Source organism: Centruroides vittatus, unplaced genomic scaffold, assembly GCF_030686945.1.
Source record: "Centruroides vittatus isolate TY-2023 unplaced genomic scaffold, ASM3068694v2 scaffold_149, whole genome shotgun sequence".
Lineage (NCBI taxonomy): Eukaryota > Metazoa > Arthropoda > Arachnida > Scorpiones > Buthidae > Centruroides > Centruroides vittatus.
Window position 1 is genome coordinate 1,319,263 of NW_027122681.1, and position 22,947 is coordinate 1,342,209.

A 22,947-nucleotide genomic window follows, 5' to 3' on the forward strand; every position below is an offset into this window, starting at 1 on the left:
GCAGTGCACCTCGTACTGAAACACAGTATATAAAATAGTATGTATTTCGCACCTCCCCCTCCCCACTTAGACTATGCCTATGACAAGTCGATCGCGACACATTTTTACCATAAAAAGTAGATCTTACGTACACAAAAGTTGACCACCTCCGACGTAGACAAAGAAAGTTGAATATATTCCCAATTAAAATAATGTATGGTTTACATTGCATATTAGTTAAAATGGTATAAAAAAAAGTTAATCAATAGAATTATTATTAAATGCACATTACTTTTGATAAAACTTGTAAAAATTTTAATAATGATTTGAGAAACGATATAGAAAAATTTATTATATTTTCATTACTAAAGTAAATTTATAACTTTCTAGCTGTATAACATTGTTTTGAAAATAGAACACAAATAAAAAAATTATTGTACATTTTCCTAAATTTTGCTGATATAAATTATAAGTTCCTACTTTACTGTCGTGGCACTTCATAAATCATGGCTTAAGATGGATGAACTGATTCCGTGAAGTGGATTATGTTTCTTGGATTATGAAAACTAAAATTTTCTTTCTCATAATTTGAAATCGGGTGGTTTGTAAAAGGATCGACATCTTTCATAAAATACCTAAAATTAAAAAAAAAAAAAGAAGAAACTATAAGAAAATGCTTATTATTAGCGAGGTTGAGGCCAAAGTTTTAAATGCAAAAACGTGTACGTCGGACGTTCGGTGCCGCTTTCCCGTAAGCCTAGAAGTTTGACAATGGCGTTTGGAATGTCGAGCGCAATTCCACCGACTTTCCAAACGCCATTGTCAAACTTCTAGGCTTACGGGAAAGTGACACCGAACGTCCGACATACACGTTTTCGTGTTTTAAAACTTCGGCCTCAACCTTGTTATTATTAGCATTGAATACTTGAAAACGAAAACAGCACCTTTAAAGTTCTATCTTTTACTACTTCTTCCACATTGAGCTCGTTCTGCATAAGTCTCAACTGTAACAAATTATAATATAGAATTAACATTGTTTAATTAAAAGGTGATTTATTAATATACAAATCTGCATTATAATAAAATGATCCGAATGCATTAAAAAAATAAAAATTAATGTTTAAACACTAAACAATTAAGAGGGTATAACCATCATTGTTCAATTTACCAACTGCCCATAAATGTCCATAGTTCTTAGCCAACTTTAAGCTTTTAACACAGCATGGCATGCCTCTAATTATACAGTAAACTAAGACCCAGATTATAAATTAATTAGATGATAATGCCAGATTCATTGAGCCATAAGTTGACTAATTAAATATATATAAGTACAAAATAATTTAGATTAAGTTACCACGTACTAAATCCACCATACTCAACCTGCAGCCTGCTGAGCTTTTGCTAGTGGCCCAGACACGACTCTTAAATAATGCAGTCAAAATATAAATTTTGAAATTTTTGCGGCAAAAAAGAGATTTGGTTACTCCGCCCACACCACTAAGTCCCTTTTCTCCTTTCTTGGAAAGTTTTCATCGCCAGATGTCCGAGCATTGTGAACATGTGGTGGCCATCGGGCGGCGATCCGCAAGGGACGGTAAAAGTAGAGCTAGACTTAGTAATTTACCGAGACTCATAGTGCCTACATGCAATATTATAATTGAGTAAACAATAAATCACACTGAATTAGTGACCATTTTATTTGAGAAACTGTAATTTATAATTATTATCAACCATGTCAGAAGTATCTTCCGAATACAAACGAAAAATGTCTGACGAAAATAGAAGACGAATGGAAAGCTCACTATTCGAGACGAATGGAAAGCTCACTATTTTGTAGCGCAGAACAAACACGATTTAGCAACTTGTTTGATCTGTCGTGAAAGTGTTATATTAAAAAAATGTAATATTGCTCGTCATTTTAACACCAAACACAAATCGTTCAATGATACTTTTCTTCCAGGATCTTATACAGAACAAAATTCAATTTGCAAAGATTTTTTGAAATTCCTTCCAATGAATGGCCAGACCGGGGGCAAAGATTATCTCGATACTATTTGCAATTTTCTAGAATAGAACAAGAAGGATATAAAAGAATTAGTTTGTGTGTGTACCGATGGCGGTCCTTCAACGACTGGATCCGAAGATGGATTTATTTCTCTACCGAAATAGAATTAAGATTTGACAAGTCTGATAACATTTCATTGCATCATTCATCAGGAAAACGTGGCTTCGCGTATTGCTAATCCTGAAGTAGATAGTGTGATGAAAACTGTCGTAAATATAGTGAATTATATCCGAGCACGAGAACCGAACAACAGAAAATTTAAGTCTTTTAGAAGAAGTGAATAGTCAATACAGTGATGTTCTTTACATACCTCGGTATGTTGGCTTAGTAGGGGAAGTTCTGGAAAGGTTTTTTTTCTTTGCGAAAAGAAATAATGCTGTTTTTACAGCAAAATAATAAAATTTACAGTGAACTGTGAAATGATGAATGGTGGTGTATTGTAGCATTTCTGTGCGACATTACAGAAAAGCTTAATAGTCTCAATACTGGTTTACAGGGTGAAAATAAAATATTTGCTTTCGAAGAAAAATTAAATATTTATTACCAAGAAACACAAAACAAAATACTGCAAAATTTTCCAACCATGGCAAAAGCTAAACAAGACAGTATTAATATTTCTCCAGAAAAACTATACAATTTTTTCAAATTATTTAACTGTGCTATCCGAGGAATTTAAACATAGATTTCATGATCTAAGAAAAATAAAAAATATGCTGTCGCTCATTGAAAATCCCTGGCTCTTGGAACCGGCGATAATATCGGAACTGGCTGATATATTGGCATGAAATTACACAGATGAATTTACTGAGATGAAGAACAATACACATCTGGAAGCTATTTTTAAACAAAAGAGAGTGGAAAATAATTACGTTGACTTCTGGAAAATAGTGCCCGAACAATGTAAGACTGTAAAAAAATGTGTTCAAATTTTACTTATGTTGTTCGCATCAACGTATCTACGTGAAACGTCATACTCAAAAATGAAATATGCAAAGAACACATATAGAAACCGGCTTACTGATTCACACCTGGATGCCATTTTAAGAGTAGAATGCAGCAGTTACAAGCCTGGTTTAAACGAAATTGTGAAAAAAATGTTTGCAATATCAACAGTCACACTAATTTTCTATAGTGAGTGAGAAATTATGTACGTTTTTTATTATAATTGTTATGTTGCGGCCTGCGTGTAGTAGCTGTCATGTGTATGTGGCCCGAGAAAAAAAAAGGTTGAGTATGGTGGTACTAAAATGTTCAAATGTGTTAAATTATAAGCATTTGACATTCCATTGGTATGTTTGATTTTTGTGAAACCGTGTTGTATTATTCTTCGAAGTATCAAACACAAATCCGTGTTAATAACAACCACTTGGCTTTTTTCCACCTTTATTTAGTTGAACCTTTCATCCTTGTGATGTGTTCTGTGCCCATTACACTGGTTGAGGTACGCAAATGTTCTTTTCCGTTCTTTTCTTTCTGGTGGTATTCACCGTTTCTATAACAATGGCTATTGTTGATTTTTGTGAAACCGTGTTGTATTATTCTTCGAAGTATCAAACACAAATCCATGTTAATAACAACCACTTGGCTTTTTTCCACCTTTATTTAGTTGAACCTTTCATCCTTGTGATGTGTTCTGTGCCCATTACACTGGTTGAGGTACGCAAATGTTCTTTTCCGTTCTTTTCTTTCTGGTGGTATTCACCGTTTCTATAACAATGGCTATTGTTGATTTTTGTGAAACCGTGTTGTATTATTCAAATCAACAATAGCCATTGTTATAGAAACGGCGAATACCACCAGAAAGAAAAGAACGGAAAAGAACATTTGCATACCTCAACCAGTGTAATGGGCACAGAACACATCACAAGGATGAAAGGTTCAACTAAATAAAGGTGGAAAAAAGCCAAGTGGTTGTTATTAACATGGATTTGTGTCTGATACTTCGAAGAATAATACAACACGGTTTCACAAAAATCAACAATAGCCATTGTTATAGAAACGGCGAATACCACCAGAAAGAAAAGAACGGAAAAGAACATTTGCGTACCTCAACCAGTGTAATGGGCACAGAACACATCACAAGGATGAAAGGTTCAACTAAATAAAGGTGGAAAAAAGCCAAGTGGTTGTTATTAACACGGATTTGTGTTTGATACTTCATTCCATTGGTATGTTAAAATACATTAAATATAGATGTAATAAGTTGATTATTCGTTCATATTTGAAATAACTGGATTTAGATTCATTAAGATAATCAAATATAATGATTTATTAACTAAAATAGGCCTGTGTACAAAACTTTTTAAAAGGACGAAGTTAAAAAACATTCACACTTTTTTTCATAGCATAGTTTATTAATTTTTATAATATAGATCAGTGTTTTTCAATTGCAGCTCCATGGACTTGGGCTGGTCTACAGAAAAGTATTTGACAGTACCGATGCTAGTACAGTTGATTACAGGTGTCATTTAAATAGTAATCTGGAGTTACTGTACTGTACATATTTAAGCTGTGACGTTAACTTTAGCAGACGAATAGAAAATTTATCTGAAGGATATTAGCTAAAATGATGTTTGGATGACAACTGAAAGATATTTCAGAGCACCAAATCAAAAATTAAATCACGAATGAGTGACACATCGGTGTTGCGGCGTTACAAACGGTGATTTGTAATATTTCACATGTGTAAGTTGTTGAAAGTGCTTGCCAGTACATGTGAAAAATTAAATCAATCTTTTTTTTTTTTAAATATAAATTTCAGCTTATGTAGTAAACTCCCTAAAAAAGCAGCAAGTTTCCAAATCTCAGACTACTCCAACCTCACATTTTGATAATTAATTGTACATCTTAGCCCAGGATTATTAATTAAATTCTATAGTGAATTTTTAAGGTAATACAGACAATGTTTGAGTCCTTTATCTTACATCCTTTTATTCCAACCAGGAACCACGGAACCAGGACTCTCAGCTGAAATGTCGAACGTATAACAAAGATGATGTCGTGAAGGATTTTTAATGATTTTTTAATGTTTGTAGACGCTGTAGCCTACAAACAAAACAGGTCGGCGTCGAGATCATTTCTAAATTGTGTGTTAATCGTTTGATAGTATATTGTCTGTTATTTTTAAAAGTTTTTTGCTTCAAGTCGCCTGCTGTTTTGCGGTTCCTGGTTGGAATAAAAGGATGTAAGATAAAGGACTCAAACATTGTCTGTATTACCTTAAAAATTCATTATAAAATTTGATAATTAAGTTTGATTACTCAATTGACTAGCAGTTGTATTCAAACTTTATTTCCTCAATTCTAAGATGCATCATGGAATTGGAATTGAATTTCAAGCTTTTAAATATCTTGGCTGTTATGTACGTAACAAGGGAAAGCATCGGAATTGTGTCAAATTTAACCTTCTGAGATTTTTGCAAATCTTCATATTTTGAGACTCCCTGAACCCAAAAAAGTAAAAAAATTTCCATGGATATACAGTAGAGCGTCGTTAATTGGAACGTCGATAATTGAAATGGCCGGAAATTGGAACGATTTTCAGTCGGACTGTGTCGTGCTGAATCGAACGTTTTTGATACTAGATTTACTTCTAAAGTATAATTTTCATGTTTTTTATATTCTTCAATATATTTATTTTGTTTGTACAAAATGCAGAAATAATTTTTAACGATACGATAGCCTCGATTATTATTATAAAAATTTTTGTTAGGCTTAAAATCGACGAAAATTCAACACGGAGCGACACGCAACGGAGAAAAATTCAACAGGAAGCGATACGCAATGAAGAAAAATTTGAACATCGGACAGGTTAATATATTTTTTCGTACAAAGTCGGAAATTGGAACAAATGACTAATTGGAACAACCCCAGTCCCCAATTGACGCCAATTTTCGACGCTCTACTGTATATGTTTGTGTTGACATCTATTTTGTTTAACATCTAAGGATGGGGTGAAATTTATTTGTCTGTACAAGTATATTATTATACTCATAGACAAGGAAATTATTTTGTTAATAAACAGATTGCATGAAGCCAATCTCCAGCACAATTTTTACAAGAGAACAAATGTCTTAAATCATGTTAACTGCGTATCGTCAGGCTAACTGACCTTCGTGACTTGAGTGCAGCTGTTAAAATAGGGGTCAGTTATCCTGATAATGCCTGTTTAACACAGTCAAAAACATTTGGTCTCTTGTAAAATTGTGCTGCAGATTGGTTTCATGCAATCTATTTATTAACATATACCTAGTTTTGAGTAGTTGAATTATTTTATTATGTAAATTCTTATCTTTGTATACAGGTTAACCACATTTGTTTATAGGTACTGGTACAATATACAATAGAAAATTTTTTTAAATCTTCAAGCACAACGGCTCTTCGAATCTCGGAACTTTTAAGTAATTTACTGGTCACTAAAAGGTTGTTGTGAGTCTATTGTAAATTCTTATGTAGCAATATGTATTAAAATATTTTTAAATAGTATAAAGAAATTTTCCAAAAGACAAGATAATTTATAAGAGAATCTGTCTAGCAATCAAAAAATCCTCATACAAAATAGCAGTTTATTGAATTTAAAGTACATAATAGTGCTAATGGAACAAGTTTAGCAGTAGTTTTAAACTTTATTATTATTACTAGTATATAAACACACATCATTTTAATTAATATTAAATATCGATGCCTCCATTATCATACCATCTTTGTGTATAAATGAATATATATATATATATATATATACACACAGGGTCTTCCAAAAGAATACCGTTCTAAATTACTGTAATTATGTTAATTATCATCCAAGAAATATGCAATGTACACCAATCAATAGAGTAATTGTTTGAGTTTTGTTTCCTGTCTGCATTCGAACATCTTGTCTGCTAAGTGTTGTAAATGAAAGCGACAACTCTGCAACAGAAAAAGCATTTTGCATTCTGCAGTTTGCAAAATCAAAATCATTTGTCATTGTGCAACACAAATAATCTGCAAGAGCTGTAAAATTACAGCTGCCTTGGGTGAAGTGACAATAAATATGGTCTAGTGAGCGTAGGAAAAATTTGAGTATTATAGGTATGTTGTGCGACATGAGGTGAACAAGCTGAGAAATTATAATGGGTAAATGTGAACATTGGACAGTTTTCCAATGTTTCGATGCATGTTACAATATTCAATAATAATTAATGTAATTACAATAATTTAAAATGATAGCATTCTTTTTGGAAGACCCTGTACATATAAATTCCAGATAAACATTAAGAGAAAAAAATGTGTTATTGTAGTTTATATGTGTAAATGTTATTATGCTGCAAGACAAAATAATGAAAGTACCTTTGTTTGTTCCTTTCGAAGTTGTTTTAAAAGAGGTATACTATCTGGATCTGTAGTTCTTTTTTCTTTTAAACTTCGAACGTCTTCCGAACTCTGAGTTATACATGTTTTAATTGCTTGTTCTCTTTTGTCATAAGATTGAAGAAGCTAAATAATAATACATGATTAATATAATATATACATAAACCCAAATATATTTTAAAATAGTAACAAATATGTTCATATTATACTAAAACTAATTAGGTGATGAAAAGTGTATTATAAGGTTAAAGATATAAATTTTATAAATACAGTAGAGTCCTAAGAATGCTTCTAGAGTGGGGATGCAGCTGCCTGAATTCAAATTCTAACACTTTTTTGTGTTTTTGCTTCACTTGCATCAGCTATCGTATTGTGTGAAATATTGTATGTTGAAACATTGTAAGTCAAGGAGCATCCGTATTTTACTAACTAAATTCACTGATCTTTGCCGAGAAAGCACTCTTCCACAATTCATATCAGATAATGTGATTGAAAAGATTTTAATTAAGTTGGACTCTAATGTATCATCATCATTTTGATATGTAATTCTTATGATATCAACCTGCTTAATAATTAAAATTGAATACCTATACTTTAATTACGATATTTACTACTGTGTCGTAATCATTCATAGGTAGAGCCCTAGATATATACAGTCAACTCCACATAAGTCGTCACTGGGATAACTCAACACCGTAGGTTAATTAGTCAATTTTCTGTGGTCCCGGCCGACTTACATAGGCATTAATGTTATTAATGTTAAAAAACTCAGTTTACTCGACATCGTTTAACTCGTCACCACTGGATAAATCAACATACTTTTTCTGTTTCACACTTTTTAGATGTCTGATAAGTCGACTCCCCTCCTGAAAAAATGAGTTCACACCGTACAATAAGCTGTGTGGTGTGAACTCATTTTTCGGGGGGGGGGGGGAGTCGACTTATCAGAATTCTAAAAAGTGTGAAACAGAAAAAGTATGTTGATTTATCCAGTGGTGACAAGTTAAACGATGTCGAGTAAACCGACTTTTTTAACATTAATAACATTAATGCCTACAGCCGGGACCACAGAAAACTGACTATGTAACCGACGGGTGTCGAGTTATCCGGGTGACGACTTATGCGGAGTCGACTGTATTTAGATTCTATATAATAAATGCTTATATTTTGAGGTTTTCTTTAAAACAAAAGAATTATTAACTATTAAAAAATTAATTATAGAAGAATGCAACCACCAGCATGGAATTTTGCCTGAAGGCAGGCAGTTGAATCTTAAAATTGACAGCAAGCTGTTCTTAGTAGCTTTAGAAGTATTAAGGTTTTTTTTTATATACTTGAGTTGCACAAGAACAGATGTGCTGTGCATCAAAAGCTACTCAGATGTCATTGTCACAAGCAAATGCCACAAACAGCCATTGTCGGTTTCTACGGGTTTTTTGCAAATCTTGATATTTGAAACTCCCGGGGGGAAAAAAATTCTGGGTGTGTGGTGTGTGTGTTGGCATCTATTTCATTTAATATCTCAGAATGGGTTAAAAGAAATTTGGCAAGGTATCTTGTACGTAAAAGGCTTTCATGCTATTAAACTTCGGTTGTTAAAGGTTAAGAGGGTGGGGGAGATAGAGGGTTCATTACTCATATCTTAGGTGCGGTTGGACTTAATGGAAACTTTACTCATTATTGACATTTACGACTGTTTAAAAAACTCATACCTATCCTCAAAATTAAGCCCTTTGATTTTTTTATAATAATTAATAATATAAAAGATATTTTTAATAAAATCTCATAGCAGATGACACCACAACACGTTTTTTGTAAATGTGTCTTACTGTTTCTTAAACAAATATTTTTCCAGGAAAGTTATGCAACTTGTTACTGGATTTTTTAAAATTTATATTGTTATGAGAATGTCAACAGAATAAATTCTTTTTGAAACTTTTAGTACATCTTTTGTGTGTGTATATCCATCAACCAAAACCTGTGAAACAATGTATTGTACTATACAGTAGACCCCCTCTGTAACATGGATTCATATAAGACGGATTCGTATAACACGGCAGAAAAATTGCAATCGTGTTCGTATAACACGATAAAAGAATGAGACAGATTGTCATGGCCGACTCGTGTCTCGACAGGATTGGTCGAATCTGGACCAATAGTGGACATTGCACAAACCTTAGAGTTTAAACGAGCAGCAGACCTACTAAAAAACATTTATTATTCAACGGCCATAAAAATTATATTTCTATTAATGATGTCTCTGAAGTTCAGCAAATTTTTTGCAGAAAGAATAACTTATCGGGAAACGCATCCGCCATTTGACGAGCCGCTCCGCGACGAAAACAAGCTTAAGCAATGGTGTCTTTGAACGGTGCACACTCGGTATGTATTCCTACAATTTTTTGTTTATAGCATGGTTTATATGGATTATTCCCAAAAAATTATACGTGTTTTGGAAATGTTCGAGTCAAATTAGTCTAGAATTGGTTAATTTTATGGAAGAAAACGTTTCAAACAGCTGTACCCCCTAAACTGCATGAGTGCCAGGCTGTAAATGGCTCTTGTATTTGTAAAATTTAAGTGACTTGTACAACACGGAATTCACATAACACGGAACGTATCTACTGTGCTATAGGGGTCTACTGTATTTTTTGTTTTTGTTGACAAAGAGCTCTTTCACAATTCTCCTTGGACAACATAGAACCTTGGTTAGATGGATCTCAGATAATCAGAATTCTACTGTGTTTCTGACAATACACTTTATAGTCTTACAAAGAAATAATATATTGAAAAGGCAAACATAACTACATAGAAAACTGAATTACTTCTACTACAAAAGTCATGATTGTAAAGCCTGGTTTTCACTACTGTTTATTCTGTTCACGTATTTACGCATACCAAAATATTAACCAATAACAATGCATAAAACATTAGTGTTTAGCCAATGACATAAACTGATTTAACTCTTAGTAGTAAAAGTGTTTTTGCTCTTAGTTATATGCTATTTTATAGAGAGTGAAATTGCGCATTGGGCATAGTTTTTTGAAGAACAATCTGCACGAAATACATCGTTGAACCCAAGGCAGTTCTTTTTGATAGAAATAATAATCTATTGTAAAAAATATTTAAAAATCCAGGACAAAATATATATTTAAAAAAATGTATAAATATACACTATTGAAGACTTATACAAAAGTAATGGAACTTTTAAACAATTTACATAGATATACGTGGGAAAAAGCCTATAAAAGAAGGTCAACTCTGCCATGTATTGATGGTGTCCCAGTGATCGTGAAAGGTAAATAATTTTAATGTAAATTCAACAAACATTTTCAATCTTGCACAAGATCTGCTTCAGGTCAACAACATTCTAAATTACTGGATTGTAAAGATTTTGTTTGATGTACTTAGTCATCAATCCAGCTATCAGAAAGAAGGTAATTTTGATTGTGAAAGGACTTTTAAAAGACTTAAAAAGCTTTTCTTTTTGCATAAGTCTTTATTGTTTATTTGTATACCTTTAACATATTCTATTGGTCTGTCATGTTTTAGATATGTCAACTCACACGTGGGTCTACTTAAATAGCTTAAGGTCATTGTTGTCACAGTATAATATTACATACTTGCAGAAGTGAGAAACAGGCTTAATGTTGTGTAATAAATGATATTTGAAGTAAATATTTATAGTTAAAAACTGAAAGTAGCCTAATATATATTTATAATACCTTTTTAAATATATAATTACCTCAAAAACATTCAGAAAGAAATTTCTTTTCACTATATGTAGAGAGTCTTCCATAAAGAATGCTACCATTTAAAATTTTTGTACTTATGTTAATTATTTTCCAAGAACGTTGTAACATACATTGGAGAACCATCCAAGATTTTACATTTACACATTACAATCTCTTAACGTATGCACCGCATGTCCCGCAGTACACATCTGACTGATACTCAAATTCTTCCTATGCTCGCTTCGACATATCCATTGTCACTCCTCCACGGCAACCAAACTCTAAATCTCCTGCAGCACCCACAGCCGTATTATGCACTCTTGTAGATTAGTGACGTTGTGCAATGATGAATGATTCCAATTTTGCAAACTGCAGAATGCAAAACACCTCTGTTTCGGTTGCAATTTTCATTTATGGCTCTTCCTAGAGATGGTGGATGATGATACGTTTGAATGCAGATTAAGCTCAGAAGATTACTCTATCAATTGGCGTATGTCCCAAACTTCTTGGATAATAATTAACATAATTATGGTAATTTAAAATGGTAGCATTCGTTTCGGAAAACCCTGGTAGTTCTTGTACTCAAATATTAGCGAGGTTGAGGCCGAAGTTTTAAATGTGAAAATGTGTACGTCGGACTTTCGGCACCACTTTCCTGTAAGCCTAGAAGTTTGACAGTGGTGTTTCGAAAGTCAGTGGAATCATGCTCAACGTTCCAAATGCCATTGTCAAACTTCTAGTCTTACAGGAAAGCGGCGCCAAACGCCCGATGTACACATTTTTTATTTAAAACTTCGGCCTCAACCTCGCTAATATAAAACAGACTGATCCTATCAATTATAAAATTTATCCCAGAAGTTTCAAGAATGTAGACTTAATAAAAAAAAAAGTCTGTTTCAATGGTTCTGTTAGGCAATTAGAATCGAAAAGACAAATTTGATTATAAATAAAATCAGAATATACTTACTTGTTTGTACAAATCTTTACACTGATCAGTTACATTGCCTTTTGCAGTAAAGGAATCGGTAGGAATTGTTGTATTCAAGGCATGAATTATGTTATCATCTATGCGTCTCATTTTCTTTAATAGTTCCTGAATGAGTAAATAAACAAATAATTAAATTTTAGATTTTAGAATTCTAAATTTATTTATAAATATTATTAATAAATTAAGATAATGTTAAACTATTTATTCAATACTTAAGAAAAATATAAAAAGTTATCAAGGAATAGATTGACTAAGATTATACAGTTTGTTTTTGGTCATATTTAATTAATGACTTTCATTGGGTTTGATGTGTAATGGCGTTACAGGAGTAGAGTCTTGGAGAATGAACTCCTCCGCTAGCACTTTCAGTAGTGTGTGCTAGTGGACGAGTTCATTCTCTACAGCCAGACCAGTTCATTCTCCAAGACTCTACTCCTGTAACGCCACAACACGTAAGTGTTATAATTACATATTAAATGTTGGCATGAAGTGGAAACGTATTATATCATGGGTTTGATGTTTCGAAAATCAAACATTTTTGAATAGTAGTGGTAATAGAACAAAACAGTTTCTTTCTAGTTTAACCAGTTGACCTGAAGAAGAGCAATGTACTTTTTTGTCACCCACGATATACAATATATAAGTGTTACGCACCGGTTACAGGTTCCAGAGAGTGTAGAGTCCAAAATATTATAAAATTAGTCGATTTTAAGTATTAATTATAATTTTTAGAGTCAAATGTATGGCTGCTTTGTAAAACAAATATCTAAGCTACTAGCCACGTTTTCAGTTCAGGAAAGAGGTGGAAGTCTTCACACATTAAAAGTTTTAAGCTGAGTGGATGTCTTCACCACTTTTAAACACCCAGCGTATAGCCCCGATTTAGCGCCGAGCGACTTCCACCTCTTTCCTGAACAGGAAAAGTGGCTAGGAGGGCAGAGGTTTGAGACTAATGACGATCTTCAAAAAAACGTTAGGGCCCATCTCGAGTCATTGGCGACAACGTTCTATGACGGGAATGGGAAAGCTTGTCCACAGATATGACAGATTCCTCAATCTTCACGGTGATTATGTTGAAAAGTAACCATGTTTGTACCTAACTTTTGGTAATAAATTCATTTTGTATTTACATTTAAAATATTATGAGAATAATTTATAATGATGAAGTACATAATGTTATTTTTAATAACTGAGACAATTTATATTAAAAAATTGAAATCCTTTTCTACAAATTATCACAACATTAATTGTGTTAGCTTGATTAATCAATAATATCATTTATTAGAGACATTTTAATATTTTTATCCATAATTATTCATTTGATGTGTTAAACTATAAAAATCTCTGTGTAAATATAGTATATTTTAATTCAGAGACAATTACGTCAAAGAAAAACAGCATTACTCCAAACTTCAAACCTGTATAGACGTTCGATATAGGTCTGTTTAACCCAAAGAAGGCCACTGAAGGTAGCCAAAAACATTCGTTTTTAATCAGCGAATGCTGGAAAGGTGTGAATTTTAGTATTTATAATATCATCTGAACTGGAAGAATGTGTATTCAGACTGGACATGTCTCTAAAGATATTTTAGTATCTGATACATAAGCAATACAATTTAAATACCTTTTCCCCTTGAATATGAGACAGAAAGAAATTACCGTCAAGAATGTCAATTTGTACGAACAACTAACTTACAAGGGGTGTCCAGAAAATAAGGAACGTTTGCACGGTAAATTACCACCATTGATTCAAGGTCAATTTGTTCTCTACTGAGTTAGCTTAGCATGTGTAGAGTTTCGACGACAGTAAGCTTATTGTTAGTATTTTGTCAAGGATTAAAATGTGTACAAAAATTGAAAATCCTGCCAAATGCAGGGTGTTATTCATTTTCTAAATATGAAGAAAGTCCATTGTATAAAAATTCATAAACAAATCATGTAAGTGTATGGTGATCACATTGTGAATGAAGCAAGTGTGGGAAAATGGCATTTAGCGTTTAATCAAAGAAGATAACTGCACTCTACTGCAGCCACTCAAGCTGTGCTTCGGAAATTTGGCAGGGACATTTTCGATCACTCACCATACAGTCCCAAACTGACTCCCAGTGACATTCACCACTTTCCAAAGTTGAAAAAGTTTTGGAATGGATGACAAAGTAAATGAAGCTGTCAAACTGGTAAAAAAAACTGACAATGGAAGTCTACGACAAAGGAATCCAAAAGCTAGTGTTGGATTCCTTTGTCATAGACTTTGGCTATTAATCAAAACTTATCGTACCGTAATGAAAAAGGTTACTAGATTAGAACTTTATTCTTTCATTTAACTTTATTGCCTAAAATTAAGTAATTATTTTAGTTGGCTGAAACTAACTTACTCTGGAATGTGACAAAAACAATATTACTTAAAATCATTAGGGTTATGTTTCATATCATTATAATTATTCCAACATTACAAGTAGCCATAATCAAGTACAATTCATACGAGGAACTTCAATAAGACTTGGCACTATTTTGTAAGTATCGCGAAGAAAAGACATACTTTAAGAAAACCAACAGTAAGGAGTAATGATTTGGTCCTTTATTTGGATCAAATTCAGCTCACAAATGCAGGATTGTTTTATTTGAAACAATCTTGCAATCGTGAGCTGGTCCATAAAACGATCCTCCTTTACTAAAACTGTCGGTTTTCTTAAAACAGCTGCATTTTCTTCTCAATACCAATTTATATTAATCCAAATACCTACTTGCTAGACGTAGTCTAAAGAGTAGGCTTGCGTAGCCTGACAATCTCAGCAAGTAGGTATTTGGATTAAAATGATTTCAAATTTAAAATTATGGGAAAAAATAAAACAGAAATAAAATTACATAAGCAAGCTAATGAAAACAAATTAAATAAAAATTTCAATTTTAATCAAATTGACGAAAACTTTCCACCTTTTTCCAGCGATAAAATGTTTCTATTTTAGTTTAATTAGGAATTATGATTTTGTTAAACGCTCTTAATTGTTTTGTCGATTCACTATATCAATACAACATCTAGCGTGATTAATAATACATTTATGTTTGTTTTAGTAATATTGACTTATATGTATTGAGCATTAGTCATTAATCTTTACAAATCTTTGTGTAAAAGTTTTTGATATGAATAATAAGTAACATGTTTTATCTGTCAACAGGTAGCAATAATCAAAAAGTCAAGGAGCTAAATTAGTATTTAGCATTTAAATAGAGGGTATGGTACATTCATAAAGTCAAATGAGTCATTGTTATTCTTACTTTCGTTAGACGTTTCGATCAATTTGTTTACGACAAAATGGCTGTTTCTAATGGCACCATTTTCTTCACAAATTAAACTAACTCTTTCCTTTGTGAATTACATTAGAGTTTTGTTTAAAACATCACCAACATCAGGCGTGAGCACTTAGTAGAAATTGTACTTTATGATTGATTCATTAGTAATGTATTATGAATGTACTTTACATTTTGAATGCAAATGACTTCAAATTTGCTTTGATATGGAAACAATAAGAGAGGTTGCGGCCGAAGTTTTCATCTCTAAAATGTGAATGTCGAACGTCGAGCACTGACATCTTGTACGCCTAGAAGTTTGACAATGGCATTTGAAACGTCATTGGAATCATGCTCGACGTTCCAAATGCCATTGTCAAACTTCCAGGCTTACGAGATAGTGGCGCTCACGTTCGACGTTCATGTTTTAGAGATGAAAAATTTGGCTGCAACCTCTCTAATAAGAAAGAAAACAAAATAAAAAGCAAATTTATTGAAGTTCACATATTAATATGGAATTAAATTTATTAAGGTAAACAATAAGACTGAGAATTCTTTAAGCTCCTAATAGCTCAAATCTTCATTGATCTATCCGAAACACAGGCAGCCATATATCTCAATTTTATCTATACGATGTTGTCACCCACATTCTGTCCATGCAATAGTTGTGAAATAATGATGGAAGATATATGGCTACCTGTGCTTCAGATAGATCAATGAAGATTTGGGATATTAGAGACTTAGAGTCTTCAGTCTTATTGTTCACATTCATCTTCAAACTATATAGATTTTAGCCAATTAAATTTATTAAATTTAGCCTTCAGAGAAATAAAACACAGACACAGTTTTACAATACAAACATAAATCATTAACACAGATGGACAAATGAAATTTAGCCTTCAGAGAAATAAAACACAGACACAGTTTTACAATACAAACATAAATCATTAACACAGATGGACAAATGAACTTGCATCCCTAAAAGAAGGCCCTGGCAGACATAACAGATGAAAGTGAATAAAAGTAGCACGTATGTGCACACAGAACAATATTGTTAAATATTAAACTGTATGACTAAAACTATAAAGCAGAATGTCAGATGACCAAAGATTAGATGATTGAGAATATACTTATTTTAACTTTTATTGATAAGAGCAAACTCAAATATTTATGAAAATAATGAAGGAACAAGTATTATTATATTAATATTATTGTATTTTATTGTCTCAATACCAAAAGTCGGTATTGAGAATACTAGGAATCAAGTTTTACTGATAAAGTTTAGTTAAATGATCAATTTATGGTTAATGTTATCTATGGTTCCAAAATGGCGGCTCGTCTCCAATTCCAGCAAATAGAAGAAAGGAAACAGTGGGGACGCACATTCTAACCTAACCTAATCTAACCTATTCTAATAAATTACCATAATTATTACCAACCAAATTATTAGAATAGGTTGGGTTAGATTAGAATATGCGTCCCCACTGTTTCCTTTCTTCTGTTTGCTGGAATCGGAGACGAGCCGCCGTTTTGGAACCATAGGTAACATTAACCCAATTTATATGTAAATCCATTTTGGAAGTGATTGGTTACTTTAGCAATTTTTTTGGTGTAAAGACAGAAATCACCTTACTGATATAAACCTGCCAACCTAACCTAACAAAACCAAATTATCTTTAATGACGTCAACGTCAGTAATTGGAATGGCAGATTTGTATCAAAACTGATCTAGTTCCAGCCACGAGTGTATTAAATTTTAATTTATAGATTTACTTATCACAAGTTAGCATAAATAAGAAATTCCGCAAAGTTTTTAAATATTTACGAAACATCATCAATAAATATTTAAGCAGTGACATTTATTTTCTTAAAGCAAATAACAATTGTCAATTATTCGATAGAGAAATGTTTCCAGACTCATAGTTTTAGAAATTTAATTATTATTACAGATGATATAGCTCATTTCTAAATTTTGCATGCTTTGTTCAGTTTATAATTACTTTATATTACTGATATAATTAATATTGAATGAATTTATATGCAAAACTTTAAATGTAAATTCCATGAAAATAAGTCCAATTTAAAAGGAAATTTGTAAGAATTTTATTTATAACTCCATTAAGACTTTTTTAACATTGACGTGAACATAAGTATTTCATAAGAAATAGACTGTCATTGGTTTGCTTGCTACTTAGAGATATGAATTTATTCGAATGAAACTAAAAATCTTAAAAATAAATTTTTTGATGTAAATGCTTCTTTAATATTAGATTGAAATGTTTTTTACTGTATTTAATAGCTTTAGGAATGTATTTATTATCAAAACCAAATGATCTACCAGAATTTTATTGGGCTATCTTAAGTTTAATTAATTAGACTTCAAATAGCCTGATAAAAATCAGGCAGATTGTTTCGTTATGATAATAAGTTGGATTAGAGGTTATTATATCTATATATATAAAAACGAATGTATGTCTGTGTGTGTGTGTGTGTGTGTGTGTTTGTCCTTCATGCATTACCACACCATTTATCCGATTGCCATGAAACTTTGGGAAGTTGTTTAATACATTCCTGCAAAGGTTTGTAGCATATGTGAAGATCACCATTTCTCCCCTTTCAAAAATATATTTATATATGGATTAAGGCTTTCATGTCCAACAGATGGCGCTAACTTTTGACGACTTAAGTTTGCTTTTCTGTGAGGCATTATGCTTTTCTGTGAGAATGGACTAAAGAAAATCATTTTCTATCTATTTATATAAATAAAATATAACGTTTGTTTGTTCCTACCGATTCCTTTGAAATTTTGACACAACGTTGCATTCGAATATGCACGTGTTTTTATATAATATACATGTCGAAATTCTCCCTACGGGAGGGAGATGGACGGGATTAAGGCTTACCGTGAAGAACTCGGCTTCTATTTATACTATTTTACATGCGGTTTTTTGCGTTTTTAATTGCGTTTTAATAGGTGACGTCAACAGAATATATACTAAAAAGGGATTTTTTTAAATTCCCCCTATGGGGGAAGTGTTACACATTTATAATAGATACATTTTGAGCCACAACAACACGTGGCTGGGTCAGCTAGTATATATATATATATATATATATATATATATATATATGTATGTATGTTAAAAACTCTAAATAAAAACTATAAAACTATGTTCCTTTTACATGAGACCCAACAGTGGCCGAGTGGATAACACCCCTGTGCTCTGGTAGTTCGTTGTGGTTTCTGCCTGATCAATCAGCTGGACGTGTGGACACTTTTGCACTTTCTTCATGCATCTAACACTTAATTAGGGCCAGATTCCCATAGTAGTCCTCCTGGGAGACAGCCCCTTCACCCATGGGGCCTTTTCCCATCAATCTAAACCATTTTATGTATTATTCCTGAAAACAAGCATTATTTACTCAAAAGCACTAACACACAATTAAAATATTAAAGGCTTTTTAAATTCCAAGAAAGCAGTCTTTTATCTGTAGTTTAATTACATTTGTGGAAGTTAACATGTTAACATTCACCATTTTTATTTATTTTTAAAACTTGATTAGTAGCTCAGTTAAAGCAAAGTAATTAATAATTTTATTGAATATCTAATTAAAAATAATTTAGACAGTAGTGTAATTAGAACCAATATTAGGTGGGGGCTAAAATTAGAATATGCAAACCTTCATTCATTCCCATACCACTAGTGCTGTGGATGAAGAGTAAACTCTGATACTGCACATACATAGGTAGAAGTGTGTTTATCACATTCAAATCCTTTCCTGTACTTACCTGAATTTTTCTCATTTATTTATAATGGTAAGGAGACACGGATTCTCTAGTCATGTCCCTAGTTGAGCTACTGAATTTAGAAGTAAGTAGATGCTTGTATACATTAATAAACCAGCAACCAGTTGCTTAACTTTCCTGGCAACATTTAAAATTTTGGTATGCCACCTGTTATCATATTTTATTACAACAACTTATAATTTTAACTACTATAAAATGACAAAAAGCTTAATTTTGAGGGTAGGGATGAGTTTTATAAAAAATCTTAAATGATAATAAGTGAAATCATTGTTAAGTCCAACCCTACCGGAGATACACACGACCCCATTATCTCCACACCCCCTCAACCTTTAACTGCCAATATTTAATAGTGCCAATCCATCTAACACACAAACCTCCCTGCAAAATTTCATACATTTTCAACAAAAAGCACAGATGTTATTAAACTTCAAACAGGACGAACAAAATCATGCCCCACACACTAACATCCGTACTTAAGAAATTACCCCCAAATTTTTTTCCATTTCAACATATCATTTTTGCTGAATCACCATACTTTTCCTCTATATAACAGCTGGGAAAGTAAAAATTAAATTGCCTTTATAGTGCCAACAGGTACATACATACATACATAAGTACAGTACATACATACATAAGTACAGTACGTACATAAGAAATTACCCCCGAAATTTTTTCCATTTTAACATATCATTTTTGCTGGATCACCATACTTTTCCTCTATATAAGAGCTGAGAAAGTAAAAATTAAATTGCCTTTATAGTGCCAACACGTAAACAGGATAAAAATTAGTGTTGCCACCTTTTCAAAATTGCTGACCTGGACAGCAGGTCAAGTTTGTTCAAATAGAAGTCCCTGATGCAAGCACAGCATTATTTTACCACGCAAAGAATAACGTGCATGCCAGTTCTAAACCAGTTAGGGACTTGCGTAAGAGCAACTTAAATTAAGAAATGAAATAACTTCAAAAGAGCTTCAAAAGAGCTGAGAAGAAAACAAAAAAAAAAGTGGACAGGGTGCGACGTACATCGGTGTAAGGCCGCGACTCCACTAGCGTAAAAACGACCGTAAAACCTTTTAATCACGTGACCATGATATTTTACGCTTGAGCAGGTCATAAAACCAACGTAAAAGCGAGTTGAGCAGTGTTCAACTTTCGACGCGAATACGACCGTAAGACGGTACCATCCACCAATCGGAATTCAGTAAAATCTAGGTCATTGTGACACGGTGCAAAAATGGCGGAAAACAAGCTTTTGTATATGTTCTCTCGTGGCTACTTTAGAATAGATCTGGAAAGATTTATCGAAAACATCCAAAAGCATTCATGTATCTATGACAAGAGATATCCCGATTATAATAATGAATGCCTAAAACACGAGATATGGACGGCCAAAGTAAAATCCTTCATTTAGAGGAGTATATAATAAAAAAGCTAAGCTTATAAATGCTGTATATTATCTTAATAATACAATAATAAAAGTTAATATATGAAAGTAAAGATATTATTTTTACTACATTTGTAATTATAGTACAGAAAAAACTCGTAGAATATAATCATTGTCTTTATATCAATATATCACGTATACAACCGTAATAATTGGCAAGCGCCAAATCCGACAGAGGGCGCTCAAGATGGCTGCCAAAACAGGTAAGGAATCGACCATGTGTTTGTTCAATGCCTGAGCCGATTCAGTCTCCATCGGTGACGACTACTGCGATGACCAAATGGAGAACAAATCATTGAATTTATATCAAATTCTAGACTGTATTGGCGACAGGAAACGTTGTCTTGTAGAAGGTGAAGCTGTTTTGGATGCTGGACACATCGTATTTTGTGGATTAAACTCTAACAACAACACCGAAAGTTCATATTGTCGCTTTAGTGTTGCAATCTCAGATATTGTCGTTTTAATACATCTCAATTACGGGGAGAATGCACGTGCAAAGCGGGGCTGTCTGGTTTTCGTAAACATGCGATAGCCGAGCATAATACTAAAATAAAAACAAAAAACGTAAATTAACTTACATTTTCAATTAAGAATATTTTTAAAAATTTGACTGGAAAGTTATCTCGACATATGTATATGAAAATAGAAAATTTACCTATTTTCTTTCCAATCTGCGTACAAAAACAATTTTTCGACAGGCATGTCCATTTACAAAAAAAAATTAGACATTTTTTTTCTTTTTATGTGGACGGCTTCAGATTTTCAAAAGATTAATTTTCAAACTTGAACTGGAATATTACCGCTACGCCATGACTACATAAGAATTATTATTTAAAAATAAAATAAAAGACTATCGTGTGTAGAATTAAAACACTTCTCACCTGTTACACGTTAACAGGTGAGAAGTGTTTAAATATTTTAAGCAGTATACACCATGCTCCAATATAAAAACATAATTATTATGATAAATAAAACTATGTTCAGTGTTGTTGTTAGAGTTTAATCCACAAAATACGATGTGTCCAGCATCCAAAACGGTTTCACCTTTTACAAGATTACGTTTCCTGTCGTTTCCTTACCTGTTTCGGCAGCCATTTTGAGCGCCCTCTGTCGGATTTGGCGCTTGCCAATACCGTCGCCATAAAAAGCTTCGTTAGCCGAGCCTCTATCGCAATCCGAGCGCAAATGCAAATAGGTCACATGATTAAAAGCTTTTACGGCCGTTTTTGCACTAGTGGAGTCGCGGCCTAAGATGGAGAATTAAGTTTCGGTGAGAGTGCAAAGTCTATCGCTGTTAAAATAAAATAAATTTATAAAAATATTTGCTAGAACTTTGTTTCATCATAACTTAACAATTTATATGAAATCCCAGACAAAATTAATAGTTAACTCGGACGGGTGGCAACGCTAATAAAAATAAATGGTTAATGTTACCTATGGTAGTGTCTCTGAAACAGTGGGGACACACGTTCTAACCTAACCTATTCTAATAAATTACCATAACTATTGCCAACCAAATTATTAGAATAGGGGTAATTTATTAGAATAGTTATTAAATTTTCTTTAGTAGCTGTATTTTATGCTTATCAAGTGGTAGGTTATTAAACCTGTTTAGCTGTGAGACAGTCTATTGTTATTCGGATTAAAGAGACTACCACTTGATAAATGGTTATTAGAATAGGTTAGGTTAGGTTAGAACATGTGTCCCCACTGTTCCAGAGATGAGCCGCCATGTTCGCTACCATAGGTAACATTAACCAAATAAACAATATTAGGTTAACGTTACCTTGGTGCCAAGATGGCGGCTAGTCTCTGCTTCCTTGCTAGAATCAGACGAGCCGCCATCTTGGCACCAAGGGTAACAATTAAGTTGATAAAAATGTTCAACTCATTAAAATGGTAAAATTGCAGTTCTGAAAGTGGTTTGGACCCACAGCCACCAAATACTCCTAAGTTCAACTATGATAATACACTAAAGATGTTCTCATATGAAACAGACAATACATTAAAAGATACATATACGGCTGTAGTCTATTTTACATTACCATAAAGATGTACTCAAATTGCTATTTTTTTCGCTCGATCTTAAACAATTACACTTCATTAACAACTATAACAAACCTAAACCCTCTAAAACTATACGTAAACACGAATAAAAGTAATAACCTGAAATGCTAAAAAGTCATCACATGTCGGGATGGTATCCATCGTGGAAGCGGCCATATTTATTAATCATCAAATCTTAAACAATAAATTTAAATCTAACATTTAAAACTCTCTCACCATTTT

At 32.7% G+C, this 22,947-nt stretch overlaps 1 protein-coding gene across 1 annotated transcript; it reads right to left on the bottom strand.

Annotated features, from left to right (window-relative positions):
- Positions 1-271: 271 nt before the first annotated feature.
- Ccdc58 (Coiled-coil domain-containing 58) lies at positions 272-22,931 on the bottom strand. The gene is made up of 5 exons (XM_067285041.1): positions 22,825-22,931; positions 12,094-12,219; positions 7,372-7,518; positions 924-983; positions 272-614 (listed from the first exon to the last, which is right to left on the bottom strand). Exons 1-5 carry the CDS (start codon positions 22,879-22,881, stop codon positions 561-563), a joined length of 444 nt encoding a protein of 147 aa, XP_067141142.1. The 5' UTR covers positions 22,882-22,931; the 3' UTR covers positions 272-560.
- Between the last annotated feature and the right edge of the window lie 16 nt (positions 22,932-22,947).